This window comes from Juglans microcarpa x Juglans regia, chromosome 4S, assembly GCF_004785595.1.
Source record: "Juglans microcarpa x Juglans regia isolate MS1-56 chromosome 4S, Jm3101_v1.0, whole genome shotgun sequence".
Taxonomy (NCBI): Eukaryota; Viridiplantae; Streptophyta; class Magnoliopsida; order Fagales; family Juglandaceae; genus Juglans; species Juglans microcarpa x Juglans regia.
Genome location: NC_054601.1, coordinates 4,029,830 through 4,054,671, shown reverse-complemented (window position 1 = coordinate 4,054,671; position 24,842 = coordinate 4,029,830). Strand labels below are relative to the sequence as shown.

Here is a 24,842-nt window from a genome sequence, read left to right as displayed (position 1 = left end):
CTTTGGGGCCCGTTGCTAGTCTATTAAAAAAACACAAGAAGAATTGAAGATCATACATTTCGCTAGAGCTACTCTATAAATTAGAGGCAAATCTACTTGTTTGTATCACAAAGTAGTAAGCGTAATAACCCCATCAGATAGTTTTTCCTAGAGAGAAGAAAGAAAAAAGAGGAAAAAAATGGGAGCATTGGGAGTGGTTATTCACGGTTTCATTATGGTGATAATAGCCATATGTCTCATGTCAGAGGAAGCAAATGCCGCACAGGGCACTGCTATTTTCTACGATCCCCCTTATATTCGTGAGTACGCTTTCTTATATGCATCGTTTTAGCTATACATATATATAATAATTTTATTTATTTATTTATTAATTATTGGCTTATGAAATTACTTAAAACAGTCTTAAACATCAAATGGTGTGACTTGATAGAATAGAAGTATATATAATGAATAGTAAAATTAATGCTCTCTCTCTCTCTCTCTCTATATATATATATATGTAAGTTAACATTTTATTAATTAACGTAGGAGTTTTAACAATTAAAATCCTTTTGACAGCCTCTGCATGCTATGGAAGACAAAACCTTGGTGTGATGGTAGCTGGAGCAAGTGATGCGATATGGAGGAATCGAGCAGCCTGTGGGAAAAATTATAGAGTCAGATGCATCGGAGGCGCAAACCTGGCGCCACATCCTTGCAAATCTGGCAACGTTGTGGTTAAAATCGTGGATTACTGTTCGTCACCGGGATGCAATGGAACCATAAATCTCTCTAGAGATGCTTTCTCCAAAATAGCTGATCTTAATGCCGGAAAAGTCAAAATTGAGTATTTTCCGTAAGATCTATCTCTATCTATATCTCTCTAATATTATATATATCTATATATGCCTAAAGAATGTATGTAATTCATGGTTGCTTCTGCATTTTGCCATTTGCAGGGCTTGAAGTTCTCTGGCCTAGAACATGGCCTCCTGACAAGGGTTTTTGAAAATAGTGAAATAAGCAGCTAGCTAGCTCATGGGTGAAACTTCTATCTGCTCGATGCATGCCAACATGATGTCGAAATCACTGTATATGCAAGCGATATATGTTCAGTTCAGCGCTGCAATAAAGAGAGGCCTCAGTTCTTTAGAATCGATCATTATGACGAGTATTTGGTTACGCATGCGATCTTATAGAACCTGGACAAGGAGACAAAATTCATTTCACGAATAAAATGCGAGAATTTGGCTTGATTTAGAGAGAGAAATAATAATAATAATAATAATTAAAAAAATTAAAACAGATATTTAAAAAAAAGTACGGATAAATCACGTTTCTCCTGAAACAGAGCATCCAGCCACAAAATATCTTTTCGAGCTGTGTCTTTTTTTTTTTAAGAAATAATTATTGCTCTTTGATGAAATCTATTTGGCATCTCTTTTCTAAAAGTTGAAGATGTAAATTTAATAATTTTTATATATTTTTAACTATGAAAAGCAAGGCAATAAACTAATTCCACGCCTAAGGAATCATTGTTGCCTGTTGGTTGAAAAACAAAGCCTGCATTTGATGTCTTCTAAGCAACTTTCTTCTTTTTGTAGAAAAGCCAATTCAGTCAACAATGTTTGTGGTCCAAACTTTTGCTTTATTTACGGAAAGAATACTCGTAACATTATCAGAGTGGAGGTATCAAAACTTCTGCTCTCTGATATCACGTGTGTAAAATCAAAGAAAAAGATAGAGAAATAGCACAAGAGCCATTCGAGGAAATGCCTTTAAGAAGATAGAGTATTGTATTCTGTTCTTTCTGAAGCTTTCTTACTATTCATTATATCCACAGTCCATATTTATACACTTATAGTAAGACAAATGATTTGATCATAAATTGATCAGACGGTATACAATCATTTAGTCAGTTACAAGAGAATCTTTTAGAGTAGGATAGATGGCATGGTTTTGGTTTTACTCTTGACAACTGTGCTAGAGTTTGTTAGGCTATCCGTGGACTCCTTGTGCTCATGAGTGCTTTCTGTTGGACTGATGGCAGCAGGATGATCTAGTGCTTCAATAGCCCCCTGTGATTCAAGTGACACCGGAAAGATGGTGATGCTTGATCGTAGTAAATTAAAGCACGCAGTGGAGAGAGGCTTTGTAAAGATATCTGCAATTTGGTCTTTGCTGGAAACAAATGAGACTTTGAGTGTTTTCGCAGCAACTCTTTCCCGAACAAAGTGGTAGTCAAGTTCAACATGTTTGGTCTGAGAATGAAGAACCGGATTCATGGATAGGTAGGTAACCAAGGTTGTCACACCAAAGTGTTGGTGGATCATACAAGAAGATGCCAAGCTCACCAAGTAGAGATTGAAGCCATAGAAGTTCGCAGGTAGTGTTGGCAACTGACTTGTACTCAGCTTCTGTGAACGATATGACAATCGTTGGTTGTTTCTTAGAACCCCAGGATACCAAGTGAGAACCAAAATAGACACAGAAGCCACCCGTGGACTTGCGATCGTTAGGGCACACAGCCCAGTCAGCATAAACAAAAGCAGTAAGAGTAAAGGCAGAAGAGGTAAAAAAAATATAAACCAAAATGAGATGTGAGACATAAGTAACGGAGAATCCATTTTACTACTTGCCAATGTGGGATCCTAGGACAATGCATGTATTGACAAACCTTGTTAACGGCAAATGAAAGATCAGGACGGATGAAGGAAAGGTACTGCAAGCTACCTACAATGCTACGGTAAAGTTGAGGATCCTTCTAAAGCTGTGAGCTTTGCAGAGGTGCACGTGGGGGTGGATACTGACTTTAAGTGATGCATATGTGTGCGTTTGAGTAGATCAATAATATATTTCGTTTGAGACAAAAAAAAAAAGACCATCAGAGGTTCTAGAAACTTCAATTCCTAAGAAATAGTGCAAAGGCCCTAATTCTTTGACTGGAAAAGCAACAAGCAGAGATGCAATTATTTGAGAAATAAGAGCTTGACTAGAACCAGTGACAATAATGTCATCAACATAAATTAACATGTAAATGGTATCAGTGGAATTACGAAAAATAAACAAAGAAGAGTTAGATATAGAGGCAACGAAACTAATAGACAACAATTTAGAACTCAACTTTGAAAACCAAGCCCTAGGGGCTTGTTAAGGCCATAGATGAACTTACAAAACGTGCAGACATGTGATGGATGATCTGGATTTGCAAACCCCGACGGCTGATGCATGTAGACATCCTCCTCCAGATCTCCATGGAGGAAAGCATTATGAACATCCAACTGGTGCAGTGGCCAAGATGATGAAACATCAAGGGACAAGAGAAGCCGAACGGTGACAGGCTTAATCACCGGGCTGTAAGTTTCCAAGAAGTTTATCCCGGCTTGCTGATGAAACCCCTTCACAACCAAGCGCGCCTTACGGCGTTCAAGAGTCCCATCAGCATGTCGTTTAGTCTTCAGAACCCATTTACACCCGAGGACATTGAGAGAGGAGGAAAGAGGAACCAAATCCCATGTTTGGGTCAAGATAAGCGCATCAAACTCAGATGCCATGGCAGCACGTGTAATGCTCGTCCTTGTGGTGGGACTTTTTATAAAATATTTTTAGAAATGACGACGGAAATTACCGTTCGATTTAAAACTTTTTTACTTGCATACCCAGGGTGCAAGACTCTACGTTTATAAAGTAAAATGTACTTTTAGAATAAAAGATATTTACAGTGAAAAACATAAATCTTACAATAAAAATGTCTCTCGTACAATTAGAACTCATGCCTAGACTTCCGTGCTCTTCCCCATGGGCCGTGTCCGTCCTGATCATTCAGTTCCTGTAGGGGGAAGGGACATGCATAAAAACTAAAATGAGTCGATGACTCGTAAACATTACTTCATACAGTTAAAATATAACAACATAGGTTTTCATTCATGCATTCAGCATTCATACATACTATACGTACATGCATACGTGTGTTCATTTAAAAACATCACTGGATGAGATTTTCTTTAAAAAGTGACTTTCTTTTCGTAAAACGTGTCCCCCGTCAGTGCCTTCATTTCTTCAAGAATGCATATTATATGTACATGCGCGCATGCATACGTGCGTTCATTTGAAAACATCATTGGATGGGGTTTCCTTTTAAAATGAGATTTCTTTTCATAGGACGTGTCCCCCGTCAGTGCCTTCATTTCTTAAAAATTCGTGCGTTCATGCATTCATCCATACTTTCTTATCACTTTCATAGGCCAGTACACACTATTACGCCCCGTGTGTTGGGGTTAGCAGTCTTCCTTTAGACTCGGACTTACCCGTGGCCACAGGTTGTGAATCCATTTTCAGTCAGGGGGTAGCACTGGGTGCACTTCCAGTACTACTTACCCGGCATTGCAATCTGTCCATTCATTGGTACCATTTTCATTCATTCATGTGGCCGTTACGTATCTTCATACATTAAATCATTCATTCGTTCAGTCCTTTCTTACAGTTCAGTCCTTTTCATTCAACAGTTCAGTTCATGGAAAAATATCGGTTAAGGCATGGGCTTAAACTTTCAATTCATTTCAGCCCTATCCTTCATTTAACAGTTCATTCATGAAAAACGTCATTTAAAAACATACATGAGCTTAAACGTCATTTTTCATGGCATCCATAAGCATCACCTTAAACGTCGTCTTTCATGGCATCCATGAGAATCACCTCATGGCACACATGAAAGCATCGGTTCGTAGGATCCATAAAAGCGTATGTTTTCATGTCTTTCATGCATTTTCGCCAGTTCATGGATTTTCTTAGAAAATACATACAATAGATACAGTGTATAGTCATCCATTCACATGCGTACAATTAATACTTTCGTTGAGTAAAAATGGGCTTCCAAAGAGGGCAGTACATACATACACCTTTGAACACTTAGCATTTTCTTTCGTAAAACGCCTTTCATGTCTTTTCGTAAAGCATCGTGAGAAAAAATGTTTCATTTCATTTCTTTATATTTTAGAAGACTCTAGAAAAGTATGAACGTAACACTTACCTGGACTCCATGCTACTTGCATATCATGCAGTCCATTCATGTGCGTGTCAGATGACAACCTACATGCATACACATAACCTTAACGTCATTCTCTATTTAATGCATAATCAACTTAAACTAGAAATAGAGCTACACATCACTTGGAACACTCTCTTTCTATCTCGTGCTCTTATGTGCCCTTTACTATGTTAACACCTTCGGGGACCGTTTACGGTCACTACCTCTTCTCAATTTGACATTCTTGCCCCAAGTGCTTATCTCTAAAGTGAAGTCGTGACTCACCTTAAGATTAAAACACTAAGACATTTATCTTACTCTTCTTACTAACCACATTCGACGCATGATTCCGACCGATGGAATCACACATCCTAGTCCTAGGTAATACATCCATCACTACCTCCATGCACCTTAGCTCACACTAAATCCTCATTTCCATCCATACAAGCCACACGACTCTAAGCCAACTCTGAGGCTTAAGCACCGTGTAACTACGCTTAGGACAGATTATCCATTACATATAGTGCATCCGTCCGGTACATGCGTCTTACCAGTTTACACATGTACCTTACCCCTTTATTACCTGAGACCAACATATAACATGTTGATCACCTGCTCGTAGGGACAAGGGCCATACTCCGATACCAACCTTCTCTTAACCCAGCTAGCATGACTCTTCATGCTACCCGTCCCTTTTGATAATCCATCCCAACACTTAACACGACAAGACTCCATTCACCACTACGCCTTTTGTTACATTAAATAGCTTGAGAATATACCCAAGCTACACCATGACCTTGTCACGTCACTTGACATCCCGCTATGTCATTTCTACGCCAACTCCTAACTCATCACGAGTACGGTTCCTCACATACTCCTGTCACATTGTTACATCTCGTCACATTCCTGCTACACCATTTCTACACTAACTCCTCACCCATCACAAGCACGACTGTCAGTAACCATGTCACTTTGTGACGTTGCCCAGTCATGCTTCCGCTGCGTACTTTTACACTTGTTCTTCTACTTCACGTATACTCCTAGCCATAAGTCCATCACAGTGACACTTGTCACCTCAGACTACAGGCTACGCCATAACTATTTCGGGACGCTATTCTACAGTTCCCAACACTACTCATCACATTCCACGCCCATCAATTACACAACCGTCATTATCTCTGCGACACGCCACATGGAGTGTCGCTGCCTCGTGGAGTACACTCCACGTATACTCCATTCTCACACGCTATGACCCATCACCATTACGGCTACCCGTCGTATGATGCATCACTCCACTACATGAAGTACACTCCGTGTGCACTCCCTTCATACACATTACGCCACATCACCATTATGGCATACCCGCCATACGGTGCATCACTCCACTACATGGAGTACACTCCACGTGCACTCCCTTCACACACACTACGCCACATCACCACTATGGCATACCCACCATATGGTGCATCACTGCACCACATGGAGTACACTCCACGTGTACTCCCTTCACACACACTATGCCACATCACCACTATGGCATACCCGCCATATGATGCATTACTCCACCACATGAAGTACACTCCACGTGTACTCCCTTTACACATACTACACCACATCATCACTATGGCATACCCGTCATATGGTACATCACTCTACCACATGGAGTACACTCCACGTGTACTCCCTTTACACATGCTATGCCACATCACCACTATGACATACCAGCAATATGGTGCATCACTCCACGTGTACTCCCTTCACACACACTACGCTACATCACCATTATGGCATACCCGCCATATGGTGCATCACTGCACCACATGAAATACACTGCACGTGTACTCCCTTTACACACGCCATGCCACATAGAGTACACTTCACGTGTACTCTTCCCTTTCCATAATATGCCAAGAGGGTATATTTTATATATACTTTCCTTATCCCACACTACGCCACACATAGTGTACATTTAGCGTGTATTGTTCCCATTCCACATGCCACATTACCAATACAGTACATACTCCACAACCACACTACACAGCACAGTCCACAACACTTCACAACACACTTCCAAACTACGTTCCACACTTCACTACACAGAATGCCTAACACTTCACTACACAGCACATCACAATACAGCGAACTCTACAATACTAACAACACAGTCCACAACCTAATCAACTAATCAACATCTAACATAATTAACGAGGGATAGAGGGTTATACCATTGACGAGATAACTCGTGCGTTGCTCACCGATCGTCACAGTCGATGATGCCGGAAGGGTCGTACGTGGCGGCTAACCCACGTACAGTGGCTGTTTGGGCGTTTGGATAGCTAAGTGTGGTCTTGGAAGGGCTCAAGATGGCCTTATGATGGTGGCAAGGAGCGTAACAGGGCAGATCTAGCGGTGTATAGTGGCGGTCAGACACGCGCAGTGGTTTTCCATCACGTGCAGTGGCTACCCACCACAATAAGTGATGGTTTGGACCTAGGGTTCGGCTAAGGGAGGTTGCTGATGGTCTCATGGTGGCTGGGGTGGTGGAACACGGCGGAGTGTTTCCAAAGGGAACCCGTGGGTCTTGAGGCATGGAAATGGGGGGAAAAGTTTGGTTGGTCGTGGCTGGCCATGGAGAGGCTGAGGGAGGTGCGGTGGAACTCGTGGTGGCGCTGGGGTGGCCTACGGCGGCGGATTGAAGCCGTGAAGTGGAGAGAAGCCGTGGGAGAGAGAGAGGGCTTGAGAGCTTGGCTGGCTTGGAGGAGCTCAGGGAGGAGCCATAGTGGCCAGGGGAGGCGCTTGGTGGAGCTCGAATCGGCACACAGCAGCGCTGGGGCCGTCGGTGGCCTTGAAGTCGTGCGAAACTCATAAATGGGTTTCGTGCGTGCGTGCGACAGAGGGGGAGAGGGGCTTCCCGTGGCTTGGGGTTCCATGGGAGGAGTTCACCAGTGAGAGGGGAGGCTATCGATGGTAGTGTGGTGGCTTGGGCGGTCGTGTACAGCGATGGAGAGGCTGCGCACGATGAAACCGTGCGTGAGAAGTTGTGTGCGTGCGTGGGGGAAGACGACTGCAAGGTGGAAGCTGGGTTTGCCAATGGGGGGTCGCCGGCATGAGGTGGTGCCAGTGGTGGCGAACGTGAGGCTCACTCGTGCACGGCGGCGCTAGGCTGTGGGGTGGAGCAGTTCAGGCATGGGGGTGTCGTGCAGTGCAAGCCGAGAGGGAGAGGGAGGAGAGAGAGAGAGAGAGAGAGAGAGAGAGAGAGAGAGCTGGGCAAAAAGTGAGGGAGAAGGAAGAGGGGTTTGGGTATTTAACCCAGTCCCTTCGTCTTGGGATCTTCAAAACAATATAACAGTGGGAGATTAAAATACTGATTTGAAAATGCGTAAACATTAACTTAATTAAAAGCCCTTTGAGGAATTAAGATAGAATATTATTTAAACTAAATTTAGTTTATAAAATAATATTCTTTCGTCATTAATAAATGATGAAGTCTTATTTAATCTATTTAAAATGATAAAACCATTTAATTAATTAAAACTTTCAACATAATTTAAATCTCATAATATTTTAAATAACAGAAATTATTTTATATTAAAATGATTTCCGACAATTATAATATTTTTGGAGCTCTTCAAGAATATTATTATTGTCGTATTTAAAATCAAACTTAGTTCAATAATATTGGAAATACTCATTATAAATATTTCCAATACATTTAAAACACTGGGCGTGCCTTAGAAGTCACTTAATATCTTTTGAAACACGCCATCAAGGCTTGGCACGCATGACAAGGCTCGCAGTCGTTAGAGAAAATGACAGACTATTGCATAATCTCATCCTTGAAATTTGCTAACGTCAGAAAGAATGAACGTACGTCAGAAAGAAGAAGCGTACGTAAGAAGGAATGAGTTGAGTATTACAGCATGCCACTCTGGGTATTTTGATAATTCAATGAAGCATGAAGGTTCTTTGGGGATGGCCAACGAAGACGAGATAGTGAGATGGAGTGAGGGATTGGAAGTCGATTTGGGAGTGGGCCAGGGTAGGGTTCCATCTTTGCGAAGAAGATGTCAGTGTATGTGATTTCGAGACCTGGTAACCATTGGATGACAAGACTGTATGGAGGAAGGGGTGGGAGATGGCACTGAGGAAGGATTGGAAGGAGATAACCGAATAGGAGATGATGCCCTAAAGAGAGAATGAGGAGATGGGCTTGGAGAAGTCGGACGATTTGAATGGGCCGAGAGATCAATATTGGAAGTGGACTGAGATGCATCTGACAGTGAAACGGCTGAGAAAGTAGAGCCTGAGTGGTCAGTGTGTTCGGAAGGGTGAGTAGCAGTGGGCCTAGAGATATCTGGGGACATAGAGCTTGGGAAAGGAAAAGACGGAGGACTCATACACATTGGGCCAGAAGAAGTAGAGGAATAAGGTGGGTCCATGAGTGTATTGTTGGCAAACGGAAACACGGTCTCGTGAAACTACACATCACGAGATATATAGACCCAGCCCGTGGGTGGATAGAGACACAAATATCCTTTGTGGTCTGGGTTGTAGCCTATAAAAATACAAGGTTTGGATCTGAAATCCATTTTGTGACGATTAAAGGGATGCAAATTAGGCCAACATTGACACCCAAAAACACGCAAAAATTTATAATTAGGATATCGAAGAAAAAGAAATTGATAAGGTGATTTATTTTGAAGAACAAGAGTAGGCATACGGTTAATCAAGAAAACAACTGTGGAATAGGCATCGGCCCAATATTTGTGTGGAATTGACACATGGGCCATAAGAGCAAGTCCAGTTTCCACAATGTGACGATGTCGGCGTTCAACAGTGTCATTTTGGGCATGAGAATCGGACATGTCACACGGTGCAAAATTCAATTTGATTGAAAATTTTTTTGTAATAGTCTAAACTCACCGCCCCAATCAATTTGTACAAAGGCAATATTGGAAGAAAAGAAATGCGTACAAATTGAAGAAAGGCAACAAATATTTGATAGACAGTAGACTTGAATTGCAAAGGAAATAACCAAATATATTTTGAATAATCATCAACTATAGAGAGATAAAATAGAGAGCCATTAGTTGACAATTCAGGAGCTGGTCCCCAGATATCTAAAAACAAAAGATAAAAAGGCCTAGGTGATCGAGTAAAGTTGGGCGGATGAGGAAGAGAATGTAACTTAGCTAAGGGACAAGCCGAACATATAGTTGATAAGCTAGAGCTACTGACTGGAAGATTAAAATGTTTAATAGTAAAGTTGGTGATGCGTGGGCTTGGATGGCCCAAACGATCATGCCAGTTGAGTGAAGTGGTTCTTTCGCTGAGCGTGGCTTGTGGAGAAACGAAGAGTGATGAAGTGGAGGCACTAGTTAGCAGTTCGTACAAGCCATTCCTAATATGACCCTGGAGAAGCGGAGCTTGGGTGCCAAATCCTTCACAAGAAAAAAAGCAGAGTGAAATTCAAAAAAGACTGAGTTATCAAGACAGAATTGACGGATTGAAAGTAGATTTTTAGTGATCAAAGGCACATGAAGAAGTTTATGAAGTAAGAAATTGCTAGATGAAGAAACAAGATGGGTGGAACCAATGTTTTGGATGGGTAGAGAACTATCGTCACTGAGGCTGACTTGGTCGGAACCATTGTACGATGCAACATCCAAGTTTAGGTTAGCAAAGTCTAATGTAAAGTGATTCATCGCTGCAGTTTCAGGGAACCAAATGTTGGAGGATGAGGTCGTGGATGGTGCTGAGCTGAAATTGGCAACAATGGATTGTGGAGGAGAGGCCTGAAAAGAGTGATTGAACCAGTGGTAGCAGTTTAGCGTTGAGTGTCCAGGCCGTTGACAGACTTGACACACAGATCCATTAGAGGCTCGATTCATGAATTGAGGGGGTCGTCCACCACGATAACCACGTCTGCATCCCCTGCCTCGAAAGAAATTACCCCTGCCACAATCTCCAGGGGAATTGGAATTTGTGTTTCGAACAATGGAGTTAGCTGCAATGGAGGTGCCTGAAAGAAGGGAATTAGTTTGATGTGTAATGCGAGACTCATGATTCAATAAATAGCTAAACACTTGAAGGGTAGATAAAGGTTCTGGACGTGTGGTGAGAGAAGTGACGAAGGATTCAAAGTCATTGCCAAGACCAACTAGCAAGTAAGTAACGAAGTCAGAGCTGGAGAGATGGTGACCCGCAGCACCCAAGGTGGATGCAAGAGCCGTAGCTTTGTTAAAATAAGTTGTAATTGAATTAGACCCCTTCTTAAGTGTAGCAAATTGAAATTTTGTCTGCATAATGTGAGCAGACGACTGTGCAGAGAATGTGCCAGATCTCGTGTGAGGTACTATAGTTTAAGACCCAAGAATAGTATCTGAGAAAGAAGCATTGATGGTGGAAATTATCAATTGATCTTGCAAGACCCAGGCATGATGATCCGGATTTGATAGGTTGTTGACCATAGAGGGGGGTGCAGAGTGAGAACCATCAACAAAACCGTATAGATGATAACCTTTGAGGAACGGCACTATTTGTGCCTTCCATAGTAAGTAGTTTTCATGAGTGAGTTTTATATTGATGCAAGAGTGGAAGAATGAATGATGGTGGGACTGATAGAGGGTGACGGGGAGGAGGAGGGAATAACAATGGTGGTTTCTGGAGTGGACATTGTTGTAAAGACTAAAAGGACGTTAGTCCGTGGATGGCTCTAGATACCATATAAAATCAAAAAGAAGATAGAGAAATAGCACATAAGCCATTCGAGGAAATGCCTTTAAGAAGACAAAGTATTGTATTATGTTCTTTCTGAAGCTTTCTTACTGTTCATTACAGCCACAATCTATATTTATACACTTATAGCAAGACAAATGATCTGATCATAAATTGATCAGACGGTGTACAATCATTTAGTCAGTTACAAGAGAATCTTCTAGAGTAGGATAGATGGCACGGTTTTGGTTTTGCTCTTGGCAGCTGTGTTGGAGTTTGTTAGGCTAACCGTGGACTCTTTGTGCTCATGGGTGCCTTCTATTGGACTGATGGCAGCAGGATGATCTAGTGCTTCAATAACGTGTAATCACTATTTATGTTAAAAATTTAAGTTAAAGATGTAAATTTAATTATTTTTATCATATTTTTAACTGTGAAAAGCAAGGCAATAAACTAATTCCACGCCTAAGGAATCATTGTTGCCTCTCTGTTGAAAAACAAAGCCTGCATGTGATGTCTTCTTGGAAACTTGCTTCTTTTTTAGAAAAAGAGGCCAAGTTAGTCAACAATGCTTATGGTCAAACTTTTGCTTTATTTACGTAAAGAGTACTCGCAATATTATCCCATGGACTAGTTGCAAATTGAGACCGGCAAGCACTACTCTTCCCAGAAATATGAGAATTTGTTCTTAATCAAGTCAAAAATTTTATTTACTTACAGTTATAGGATTTGTAAATTTCACGTAATTTATTTAAAAAAATAGAGTCTATCATTAAAAAAATAATTTTATCATATATATTTCAAATTTATCCAGATTTTTCAAAATAAGTGTCACACCTTAAAATTGTAAATTTTATTTCTCTTATTTTAAACTAGCTATATATATATATATGTATATGCACTTTTTTATTATGAGTAATGCTAGATATAGTTTTAAGGTCTATAAGTCTCATGCACTCATTTAAAAAAAAAAAAGATCTACTATTAAAAAAATAATTTTTTTATGTGAGTCTCAAATTTAATTAATTTTTTCAAAAAAATGCGTGAAATTTTTATATTCTATAATTATAAATATCATTTTTTTTTACTAAAATGTTTGTTGATAAGGATAATAGTCTATGGTCGATCGTCATGCTAGATTCAATATTAACATTAGCAAAAAAGCAGCATAGTCGAGGTGAAATACAATGACAACACAAAAAGAAAAAGGGAAAAACTAGTTTGCCGCCCCACATTTACCGCTCATTTTGACAGTTGGTCAAATTTTTTTTTTTACTTAGTGATTAAGGAATTGATTTTAAGTATATTGATATATTTTTTTATTTTTTAAAAATATTTAAATGTATTAAAAAAATATAAAAAAAAATTACTGAACGGTACGCCCAGCGATAAGAGTGGGACGGTATAATGGCCCCACTCAAAGAAAAATAAGAAGGAAAAAGTATATTTTATATCCTCAAACTATAAAGGGTTTTTAGAGTTTATTCTCAAAACTAACAAAACTGAAACATTATACTTTCAAACTATTGAAAACATATATTTTATACTGTAATTCAATTAGGACCGTTGGGATAAAACAAAAATAGATAACATGGCGTAATATTGATGGCCAGATTTTAATGGTGGGTACAAATATGTTATATAATTTGCTAATTTGAGGTGGAAAGTAGTCAAAAGTGTATGTAAAAGAAAACAAAAAGAAAAGAGAGGGAGTCCAGAAGAAATGGAGTACACGTCATATCGAGTTTTTATGCTTAGGAGGTGATCTGCATCTAATACAGATAATTAAATCTATTTTTTTTTTTTTTTTTATAAATTTAAGATTTTGAGATAAATAGTAATTTATACGGTATAAGAGCATAAGTCTTAAATTCAAAACTTAACTTTATACTATAATTAATTTAATTAAATATTTTACATGCATGTTAGTCTTATTCATTAAAAAAGACTCTGACCAATAAATAAAGGGTGAGTATAAAACATATAATACAAATAATTATATTTACTTCTTCTCACGTACTTAAACTTTCGGATAAATGATAAATTCACGGGTGATAAAAGGGAATTAAAGTTACTCTACAAGGAAAATGAAACCTCAAATTAGGCGGCTTAATTATTTCCATGGCTATGATTGAGCATGAAGTCTGAAAAGGTGACTTTTAGTCTTTGGGGCCTGTTGCTAGTCTATTAAAAAAACACATGAAGAATTGAAGATCATACATTTCGCTAGAGCTCCTCTATAAATTAGAGGCAAATCTACTTGTTTGCATCACAAAGTAGTAAGCGTAATAACCCCATCAGATAGTTTTTCCTAGAGAGAAGAAAGAAAAAAAGGGAAAAAATGGGAGCACTGAGAGTGGTTATTCACGGTTTCATCATGGTGATCATAGCCATATGTCTCATGTCAGAGGCAGCAAATGCAGAACAGGGCACTGCTATTTTCTACGATCCCCCTTATATTCGTGTGTACGCTTACTTATATGCATCGTTTTAGCTATACATATAAATAATTATTTTATTTTATTTTATTTTTTATAAATTATTAGCTTATGAAATTACTTAAAACAGTCTTAGACATCAAATGGTGTGACTTGATAGAATAGAAGTATATATAATGAATAGTAAAATTAATGCTCTCTATCTCTCTCTCTCTCTCTCTCTCTATATATATATATGTAAGTGTAACATTTTATTAATTAACGTAGGAGTTTTAACAATTAAAATCCTTTTGACAGCCTCTGCATGCTATGGAAGACAAAACCTTGGTGTGATGGTAGCTGGAGCAAGTGATGCGATATGGAGGAATCGAGCAGCCTGTGGGAAAAATTACAGAGTCAGATGCATTGGAGGCGCAAACCTGGCACCACATCCTTGCAAGTCTGGCAACGTTGTGGTTAAAATCGTGGATTACTGTTCGTCACCGGGATGCAATGGAACCATAAATCTCTCTAGAGATGCTTTCTCCAAAATAGCTGATCTTAATGCCGGAAAAGTCAAAATTGAGTATTTTCCGTAAGATCTATCTCTATCTATATCTCTCTAATATTATATATATCTATATATGCCTAAAGAATGTATGTAATTCATGGTTGCTTCTGCATTTTGCCATTTGCAGGGCTTGAAGTTCTCTGGCCTAGAACATGGCCTCCTGTGATACGGGAGTTTAGCGCCAAAGATATTTACTTTCCATTTTACTGCTTTTCGAATAAGGGGACTAAGGCATTGACTTGTCTTATTTTGTTATGTAATCAATTAGTCTTAATTTTGTTAAGTTGGCGTCGTTTGCGTGCGTTGTTTACGTACGTCTGAATAAGTCAAGGTAAATTCCTTCCTTGTAAGTTTACTGCTCAGAAGTTTGGAAAAAATCATTTTAAATAATATCGGAAAATATTTCAGCAACGCGTTATCGAGGTGGGGTCCCTCACAAAACAAACCAACTTTTCCTTTGAATAATTCACAATAGATAAAGCACGTCGGATTGATATGCATCTTTTCCTGTTGAACCACCAATTACGCGATCAAGTGTGTACCAAACCAGTTGAAAAAAAACCGAGGAGAACTTTCGTGTAACAAACATGATAACCACTCGTAGCCAAATGCTATTTATTTATGCCGACTTTTATCATCTTCCTACTTTTAGTCTGTCATATTTGATTTGATTTGAGTAATGTTAGATAATTATGAATTATGTAAGCGTAATGTATTTTTTTTTAATAAATTAATTTTTTTATTTTTTATTTTAATAAATTAATTTTTTATTTATAATTTGAAAAGATAAGAGAAAGACGGAAAAAAAAAAAGTCTATGACCCCGGAAAAGAAGCCTACAGATTTGCCATTTAGCAATGGCCCATGTGTACGCATCCCTATGATTGTCGATTCCCATTTACGTCGGTGTCTCTCTTTAATATCTGCAATTGAAATTTCACCTCTCGTCGTTTCTCTCGGATCATTCCGGTCTCTAAACAAAACAATCCGAGGATTCACAATGCCTGCCCATGACCAACCATCACCACCAACACCGTCAAAACCGAATCCAAAGCTCCTATCCCTCCTCCTTAAGGCCATCATCATGACCCTTCTCACCTCTCTCTTCTTCCTCTTCCTCGGCCTTGCCTCCGCCACCTTGCTCCTCTTCCATATCTTCCTCTCTTCCCACTCTTCTCTCCCCTCCACCTCTTCTTCTGGTCTACCCCCCAGAGACCTTGCAAATAATTATTTGCAACGAACATAAATCACGCCAATAATTATTTGCGACAACAAAATAACCGTTGCGTTGCCTTATGACCAAATTTGTTTGGTAGCAAATATCTATTTTTGGCGATATTTGTTGCCGCAAATAAGTATTAGTGACCAACAAACTTTTTCTGACAGTAAAGATTGCCGGAATTAGTTTGTTACAAAAGAAAAAGAATTAGTATTGAAACAAAATACATTAAAAAAAAATAACATATCTTTCATTATATTACAATCCATAAAGTAATTACACAAAGTACTTACATTATATTCTAAGCAATTACATTATATTACAATGCATAAAGTAATTACATTATATTCTAATTGTACAATTAGTTAGAGGATCGGATTCTTCAGTCCTCAAGTACTTAAGCTAAAGATCGACCTGGTGCTTAGAGGAAATTCTAGAATTTCTCAACTTGCAGCTGTAAACTACAAATCAAGGAAATATCAGTTTCCATAACATAGAAAATAAGTATAATTTGCATGATGTAGTGAGTCTAGTGACATTGTTCTGAATTAGTGTGGCATTCTGTGCAAACTTCAGAGTGGTTACTTTTTCATTTGCAGAGTTGCAAGGACATCAAAACCCATGTTAACAAATACCAAATTACCATAGACAATAAATAAAATGCCTAAAACTCAAGGATAGACCAGAGCACTTCAAAAACAAGTTAAACAAAAAACACAATAACTACAATTCTAACAAACTCATCCTCATGGAGACATAGCAAATCAGCCAACACCAACTAGTGTATAATAGAACTAGGATGTATTGAAGTGTACCTATAATAGTGCTCTGGCAGGATCAATGCAATATTGCCTACATGGAACATTCAAGTGGAAATACTTGTTAGCATCAAATGGTCCAATTGCCAGGCACAACAGATTTTAGAAAATTATAAGAAAAAAGAATACTTTTGTCATTTAAAAAAATATAAAATGCGAAGAAATAAGATCCAATAATTACCTTCTTCGTCTAAGGGCAAATCCCAGATTTGAACCTTCTATCCATCCTCACACAAGTCCAAATCCAGGAGTGGCCCGGTAGGCATTTGAACCACCAGATCAATGAATAGGACTTAGAATCTAAATAAACCCAAACCTAAATAAATTTAAAAGGGCATGAATGGATTTCAAGAACAAAAAGTGTTTGCTTTCTGTTTCTCCTAATATGTGAAGTGAAGAATCATGGATGCATTGATGCTTATAGGAATAAAGTCAAGAATGGAAAAAATTACCACCACCTGATCCAACAGCATGTTTGTGAAGAAGAGGACCAGACATAAAGGCAGTAGCTGTTAGCAGGAAAAATCGACTGAAATTTTTTAAAGATGTAGCACATATCATAAATGAATCGGGAGACACACAAAAAGTACAAAGTGTTGCGGCAACTAACTGAAGCAAGATCAACAAACCGAAGAAAGGGATTTGAAGCTAGGGTTACAGACTTACCCCAAAAGGCCTGCAAGTAGAGAGAAGATGAGACTAAATGAAGCTTTTTGCAAGTAGAAAAAACTTGATTACTAACTTATGCATACAAAAGGCCTGCACCTACGAACACACATGCAGTCCAACTCCATATACACAACACTATTTTCTTAAGAATACAGCTCATGACAGAGACAAGACTGTTAGCAACGCAATCCTATTATTGCCTTTGGTCTTTCGGTAACGAGAACAAAAAATATGCATACACGGCAAAAAACTAATAACTAACAAAAAATCTCATTTACAATTAATCCATGCACAAGTGATTTTATTTTCTCAACTTTTTCTTCGAAGTCATACTTCTTACTTCTTAGTTTTGTGCAAAACATTCATTCTAAAAAATCAAGTAAATAATTAAAAAAAAAAACTAAACTGAATCCAACTCTTGTTCTTGCAATTATTGGGTTGCAGTATCTTGCCTTTGTATGAGTACTTATGTTGTGCAGTTATCAAGTCTTCTCCGCAATCATCTTAGAAAACGTAGTCCTATTGCATGCTCTACTCTGCTATCTACTTCCAGTTCATTTATACGTTTTTTATAAACGCAAATTTCTACAATATAAAGCACATGAAATGTTACTAAGAATTAGCCAAGAAGACTATAGGATCAAAATATCATGTGGAAGCAGAGAGCGATCACAAACCCTAGAGTACCGTATGGTATCATTTGTGACAAAATTTAGCGGCCAATTTGAAATCGCCACAAATGATGCCGTTTCTCGTCGATTTGAGCTTGGACGGAAAAACTTTGGACGCAAAAAATGTTTGTTCTTGTAATGACATTCGTTATGTTTATGGTCCCAACTTTGTTTATTTACAGAATAGAATAATAGTACCCATCACCATGGAATAGTCGGATATTGAGACTGGCAATTTCCCTCATGAATACGAGACTACTTCTTAATCAAGTCAAAGATTTCAAACCGGTTCTATATTAATATGCATGTTTATCTACAATGTTAAAACTTTTTTTTTTTTTCGGAAAACAATCTTAAAACTTTAAAATGACAAACAATTAAGTAAAGCGCTTTTGAATAGTGGTTACTATAAAAAAAATGAGTATTTGTAATAATTATTTATGATGAGAATGGATTAATATTAATAATGAATGATCATTTTCATATTAAATAACTGACTATAAATAAATAAAAATTTAATAGTGGGTGTTTGATTTAGAATATTGCTTGTTGCTAATTAAGGATAATCATTCTATTATCATGCTAGCGTCAATACTAACATGAGCAAGGAAGCCTAGCTTGTTCATGTCATGATGAAATTCACCTGACAAAAAGGGAAAAAAAAAAAAACTCATTGTACCCTCAAAGTTTTCAAAACAAGACATATTGCACTCTCAACCTAGAAAATGTAACATTTCTGAGATAAATAAAAAATAATATTCAACGTGTGGCAATATTGATGGTCAAGTTTTAATAGAGGGTTTAAAACATCATTTTTTGTTGAAATTTATTATGTATCAGTTATTATTTATTTTCACACTCTACACTTATAATTTTTTTATAGAGTGTGGAGGTATTTTTAGGATATGAAAATTTTTTTATAAAATATGAAAATATTTTTTATAAAGTGTGGGGTGTGAGATAATGAATAATGACCGATGAGAATTTTTTTTTTGATTAATTTGAGTCCGAAGTGCAAAATTCTTGATAATTTGAAAGGTATAAAAAATATTAAAAAAATAAGAATGGATGAGAGAGAGAGAATCAAACTTTTTATGCCACTGAGATGATAAAGGGGCAGATAAAAGGGAATTATGAGGCAGACTCCAAGAAAAATAAAGCACAAACTGGCCGCCTGGCGGCTTAATTATTTCAATGCCGGCTATGAGTGAATCAGGAGGGAATTTCAACAGCCGTGTGGAATTTTGTGGCTTTGGCTTCGGGGCAGGTGATAACGAAAACATTTAAATATTAATGTTGCTAGTGATCTAGTGAGATATTAAGACACGATTAATTTATAAAGTCCCAGTTGGCTAGATTGGTTCTTCTATAAATTGGAGGCAAATCTACATCTTTGCATCACAGAGTAGCAAGTGTAATGGCTTCATGTATCAGATAGTTTTTCAGAGAGAGAAAAATGGGAGTAGTTATTCGTGGTTTGATCATGGTGACCATAGCCATATGTCTCTTGTCGGTGGCAGCAAATGCCGCACAGGGCACTGCTGCTTACTACACTTGATCTCCTTATGTTCGTGAGTATACTTAATTAATTACATGCATCCCTAGCTAGCTAGCTTTAGCCATAAATATAATATATTGATCTCAAAACTAAAGGTTTATTACGTGAGTAGATTATTCCATTGATTCACGATATCTAATTAGAAGTTATTTAAAATATAATGTGTCATATCAATCAAAATAAGATGAAGAATAACATTACTGATCTATATTTGTAAGCTGTGCTGACATTTTCTTCCAGTAATGTTTGAGTTTTAACAGTTAATTAATATCCAGTATTTGACTGCATGCAGCCTCTACATGCTATGGAACCAAAGACAGTGGTGTCATGATAGCTAAAGTGAGTGATGTGATATGGAATAACCAAGCAGGTTGTGGGAAGAAGTAGAGTGAGATGCATTGGGGCTACATACAGGGGGCGCTTGCAACGACCATGTAGCTAGGGGTGGCAGCGTCGTGGTTAAAGTACTCGTGGATTACTGTCCACCACCAGGATGCCCCGGGACCATTGGTCTTTCTAAAGAAGCTCTCTCTTCAATAGCTGATCCTAATGCTGGAAAAATCAAAATTGAGTATATTCCGCAAGATCTATTTATCTCTGACTCCGATATAATATGATCTCAATTGCTTAAGATGCCTAAAATCTATATATGCGAAAAAAGAATGTCATTCAAGCATGGCTGCTTCTGTATTTTCCATTTGCAGGGTCTGAAGTTCTTCCTAGCTAGCTAGATCTAGTACCATGCATGGCGTCCTAGCGACGGGATCTGTGACAATATTGAAATAAGCAGCTCATGAACGAAACTTCTATCAGCTCCAAGCATGCTAAGATGATGTAAAATTAAGTAAAAAGAACTACGTACTCATGTATATGCATGCGATGATATTTGTTCAGTACTGCAATAAAGAGATCGGCCTTTCTAGATTCTATATACTCCTTTGGTATAGATCAATATTATATTTACTAATTAGGTGGTATTTTAAAACCTGGAAAAAGAGATCAGAAAATCCACGTATATAAAATGTGAGAATTTGTCCCGGTTTACAAAATAAACTAAAAAAAAAAAAAAAAAAAAAAAAAAAAAAAAAAAAAAAAAAGAAAAAAAAGAAAAAAAAGTAGGGGATAAGTAGTACTCATGCTTCTCCCTAAAATTATAGCATCCTGCAGCCATAAAACATTCTTTGAGCTTCGTTTTGGGATCGGAAGTATTTTTTTTACCATAATTGTTGCTCCGTTTCGGCAATTAATATTAATTCCATGGAGAGCGATATTAATTGTCGCTCTTTGAATTCAACAATTCGGGTACAATATATATATGGGAGGAGCTACAGGCCTGTCGGGTGCTTATCTCATTTTTACACCTGTCAAATGATGAGCTGCCACCTATGAGGTGTAAGATACTCCATTATACACCTGCATGATAAAAAAAATTTCACAGCATCTTCCCCTCTTTCTCGACCTCCGTCCCCCCACACCCTGTCATCTACTCTTTCCCCCCACCCCAATCGTGCGCTTTCTCTCTCTCTCTAAAATACACTCTCTCTCTCTAAAATACACTCTCTCTCTCAAGTCGACGTTACTGCTGCAACTGCTATTGTTGTACTTGAGTTGATTGGCTGGAGTCTTAATATTGGAAGCCATGAAAGGAGCCCTTTAAAACTAGGTTTTTTTATCTTCTCCTACTTCAAGAGTTCCTGATCAAAATCCTGTCAAGATTAAACCGTCACCTACTTTTTCCTCCCGATGCCAGACTTCCTCTCCTATAGCATCCAGAAAGAGTAGTTTTGAAAAGAACAATTAAATTAAGAGAAAGGAGGAGAGAGTAATCAGAATAATCGGTTAAGGTTAGTGGAGGGAGCTTGGTAAGAAGATGCAAAAAGAGATAGAGAGAGAAAATAAACAAGAAAGAAAAAGAAAATAAGAAAATGAATTGAATGTAAACAAACAAAAAATGAAAGCTTTTTAATTTCAGCTCTCTCTTCTCCCTATTATACATCTCTCATAAGAAGCAGACAATTTTTTAAAAACCAAAAATTTCCAAATAAAACAGTGTATAGCGTTCAACTCTCTTATCTATGTCTCTCTAGTTTTTTATTGCAATTCTACAAGCAATATTCACTAATTGCTGCTGATATGATTTATGCTATTGACTCCCTACTATCACTATTCCATGAGTATTATTTTGTAGGGGTGAACAGAAACAGATAGAAGCGGCCGGCAACGACTAGAATCGGTCGTCGAAGTCAAGAACGGGGAGGGATGTGGTTGGAATTTGAAGAAACTGACACCGGTCCAGTTCGGTCCCAGTTTGAACCTGGTTCAAACGGGTGAACCGACCGATATAATTATATATATATTTTTATATATATTTACGTGAAATGACGCATTTCACGTCATTTCATGAAAACTGTGTAGAAAAAGATTAAACCTAAGTTTGAAACGATTACAGACTTAGGTTTAACCCCCCCCCCCCCCCACCCCCCGCATCTACCTGTCAAATGATGAGCTGCCACCTAGGAGGTGTAAGATACTCCATTATACACCTGCATGATAAACAAAATTTCACAACATCTTCCCCTCTTTCTCGACCTCCGTTCTCCCACACCCTGTCATCTACTCTTTCCCCCCACCCCAATCGTGCGCTTTCTCTCTCTCTCTCAAGTCGACGTTACTGCTGCAACTGCTATTGTTGTACTTGAGTTGATTGGCTGGGGTCTTAATATTGGAAGCCATGAAAGGAGCCCTTTAAAACTAGGTTTTTTTTATCTTCTCCTACTTCAAGAGTTCCTGATCAAAATCCTGTCAAGATTAAACCGTCACCTACTTTTTCCTCCCGATACCAGACTTCCTCTCCTATAGCATCCAAAAAGAGTAGTTTTGAAAAGAACAATTAAATTGAGAGAAAGGAGGAGAGAGTAATCAGAGTAATCGGTTATGGTTAGTGGAGAGAGCTTGGTAAGAAGATGCAAAAAGAGATAGAGAGAGAAAAAATAAACAAGAAAGAAAAAGAAAATAAGAAAATGAATTGAATGTAAACAAACAAAAAATGAAAGCTTTTTAATTTCAGCTCTCTCTTCTCCCTATTATACATCTCTCATAAGAAGCAGACAATTTTTTAAAAACCAAAAATTTCCAAATAAAACAGTGTATAGCGTTCAACTCTCTTATCTCTGTCTCTCTAGTTTTTTATTGCAATTCTACAAGCAATATTCACTAATTAAGCATCAGAACAGGTCCGATCAAAATGTTTCATATCTTATTGGAGTGGCATTGGGGAGAGAAAGGAATGGAGAAGGGGAGAGGAAATGGCTTCTGGGGAGAGGATAGGAAATCGGCATTGGGGATAGGGAGAAAGGAGAGGAAATGGCTGCTGGGGAGAGAAAATTGGTATGGGAAGAGGAAAAATGAGAGGGGATACTGCGCAAGGGAGGGGAGAGAAGTGAAATTTTTTTTTATCAAGCACGCGGTGTAGAATCGAGTTTCCTACACCTCTTACGTGGCAGCACATCATTGGCGGGTGTGAAAAATTGAGAAGCACCCGTCCGGCCTTGAGCTTTTTCATATATAGGAATATGATTTATGCTATTGACTCCCTACTATCACTATTCCATGAGTATTATTTTGTAGGGGTGAATAGAAACAGATAGAAGCGGCCGGCAACGACTAGAATCGGTCGTCGAAGTCAAGAACGGGCAGGGATGCGGTTGGAATTTGAAGAAACTAACACCGGTCCAGTTCGGTCTCAGTTTGAACCTGGTTCAAACGGGTGAACCGACCGATATAATTATATATATATTTTTATATATATTTACGTGAAATGACGCATTTCACGTCATTTCATAAAAACTGTGTAGAAAAAGATTAAACCTAAGTTTGAAACGATTACAGACTTAGTTTTAACCCCCCCCCCACCCCCCGCATCTTCTCTTAGTCTTCATTTCTCTCTCTCTCTCTCTCTCTCTCTCTCAAACTCTCTCTACGAAGGCAACTGCGCATATTCAAGCCCTCCATGTCCAGCCTCTAGCCATCCATCTCCACTGTTCCCAGTTCCAACAAACAACATCATTCTCTCTCCTTCTCTCTTTATCTCTCAGATTCGCCTTTTGTTTTGTATTTTGTTGATTTTGTTGTGAATCAATGATATTTGTTGTAAGATCAATGGAAAATTATATTTGTGTAAGATTTCTAGTTTTTTGTTGTGAATCACTGTGTTTTTCTCTCCCTCATTGCCACCGACGACGTCGGTGAACTGACTGGAAGAAAGACCAACATCTCAGTTTTCTTCCCCTTCACCGGCCAGTTTCGATCGAGATGATTCCAGTTTCAGCAAGTCGGTGCGGTTTCGGTTTTGGACCAAAACCGCACCGACACCTTCAATTTTCACCCATATTATTTTGAGTAGTGTTATTTGAAAAGTTTTATATCAGACATCATCCATGTGACCTGGACCAACTCTCCCATAAGGCGAGTTGGGCAGTTGCCTAAGGCCCCATAGTGAAAAAAGGTCCAAAAAAATATAAAAAAGATAATTACTAAAAAGAACTTCTAAAAAAAATAAATTATCTAGACTAAACACATATACGTTAAAATTGAAAATTAAAAAAATCATTTCTCAACTCCATAGTAAAAAAAAAAAAAAAAAGACGTTAACAACTGTAAAAAAAAGATAAATTTTTATTTAATTACATAGACTCTACAACTTTGCTTAAGAAAGCCAAAAGTTACAATAATGACTGTAAATTCAATGGTTCTAATCTATCTCTACAAACTCTAAAAATATTTCAACAGAACATCTCAAAAACTCTCCTTTTATATCTAAAATCGACAAATTTTATTTCATCTCTCTTGCACTCTAATTTTTAATCTCTAATCTCTCTCTTGCATCCATCTTGCTCATATTTGGCACTAATAGCCTCTCCATTGTCTCCAATTACACTGGCAGACGTTGAGCAGCTCTACTGTGATGTGGCGACGAAGGTAAAATAAGTAATGCAGTTTGTATATACAGTAGTGAAGTTTGTGTTTTATACATACAATGAAGTTTTGTGGCGATAAAAGAGCCACGTGAATGACTTGTTTTCTATAATTTCCTTTGTTGTTTTTTGCCTTCTTCTTCAAGATTTCAACCAACCACAGCTTTCACAATTCACATGGCTCATGGGCCACCTATTCTTAGACTTTTTTTTAAACTTTGTTTC

The 24,842-nt window shown here is 38.1% G+C and overlaps 2 protein-coding genes and 1 pseudogene across 2 annotated transcripts; all 3 read left to right on the top strand.

The window, feature by feature from the left end:
- Window positions 1-86: 86 nt before the first annotated feature.
- On the top strand, window positions 87-15,121 carry LOC121263179 (EG45-like domain containing protein). Its single transcript, XM_041166006.1, has 4 exons — window positions 87-299; window positions 559-835; window positions 939-972; window positions 14,890-15,121. The coding sequence occupies exons 1-3, from the start codon at window positions 179-181 to the stop codon at window positions 943-945; spliced, it is 405 nt and encodes a 134-aa protein (XP_041021940.1). The 5' UTR covers window positions 87-178; the 3' UTR covers window positions 946-972; window positions 14,890-15,121.
- Window positions 13,944-15,121, top strand: LOC121263178 (EG45-like domain containing protein). The gene is made up of 3 exons (XM_041166005.1): window positions 13,944-14,184; window positions 14,458-14,734; window positions 14,838-15,121. Exons 1-3 carry the CDS (start codon window positions 14,064-14,066, stop codon window positions 14,842-14,844), a joined length of 405 nt encoding a protein of 134 aa, XP_041021939.1. The 5' UTR covers window positions 13,944-14,063; the 3' UTR covers window positions 14,845-15,121.
- A 4,421-nt stretch (window positions 15,122-19,542) lies between these two features.
- Window positions 19,543-20,261, top strand: LOC121262727 (annotated as a pseudogene).
- The last annotated feature ends 4,581 nt before the right edge of the window (window positions 20,262-24,842 follow it).

Bases quoted from the DNA above. Each gene is read 5' to 3' on its own strand.
- LOC121263179 (XM_041166006.1), top strand. From the start codon at position 179: ATGGGAGCATTGGGAGTGGTTATTCACGGTTTCATTATGGTGATAATA. The intron at 300-558 runs GTGAGTACGCTT...TCCTTTTGACAG, and splicing joins CTACGATCCCCCTTATATTC to CCTCTGCATGCTATGGAAGA.
- LOC121263178 (XM_041166005.1), top strand. From the start codon at position 14,064: ATGGGAGCACTGAGAGTGGTTATTCACGGTTTCATCATGGTGATCATA. The intron at 14,185-14,457 runs GTGTGTACGCTT...TCCTTTTGACAG, and splicing joins CTACGATCCCCCTTATATTC to CCTCTGCATGCTATGGAAGA.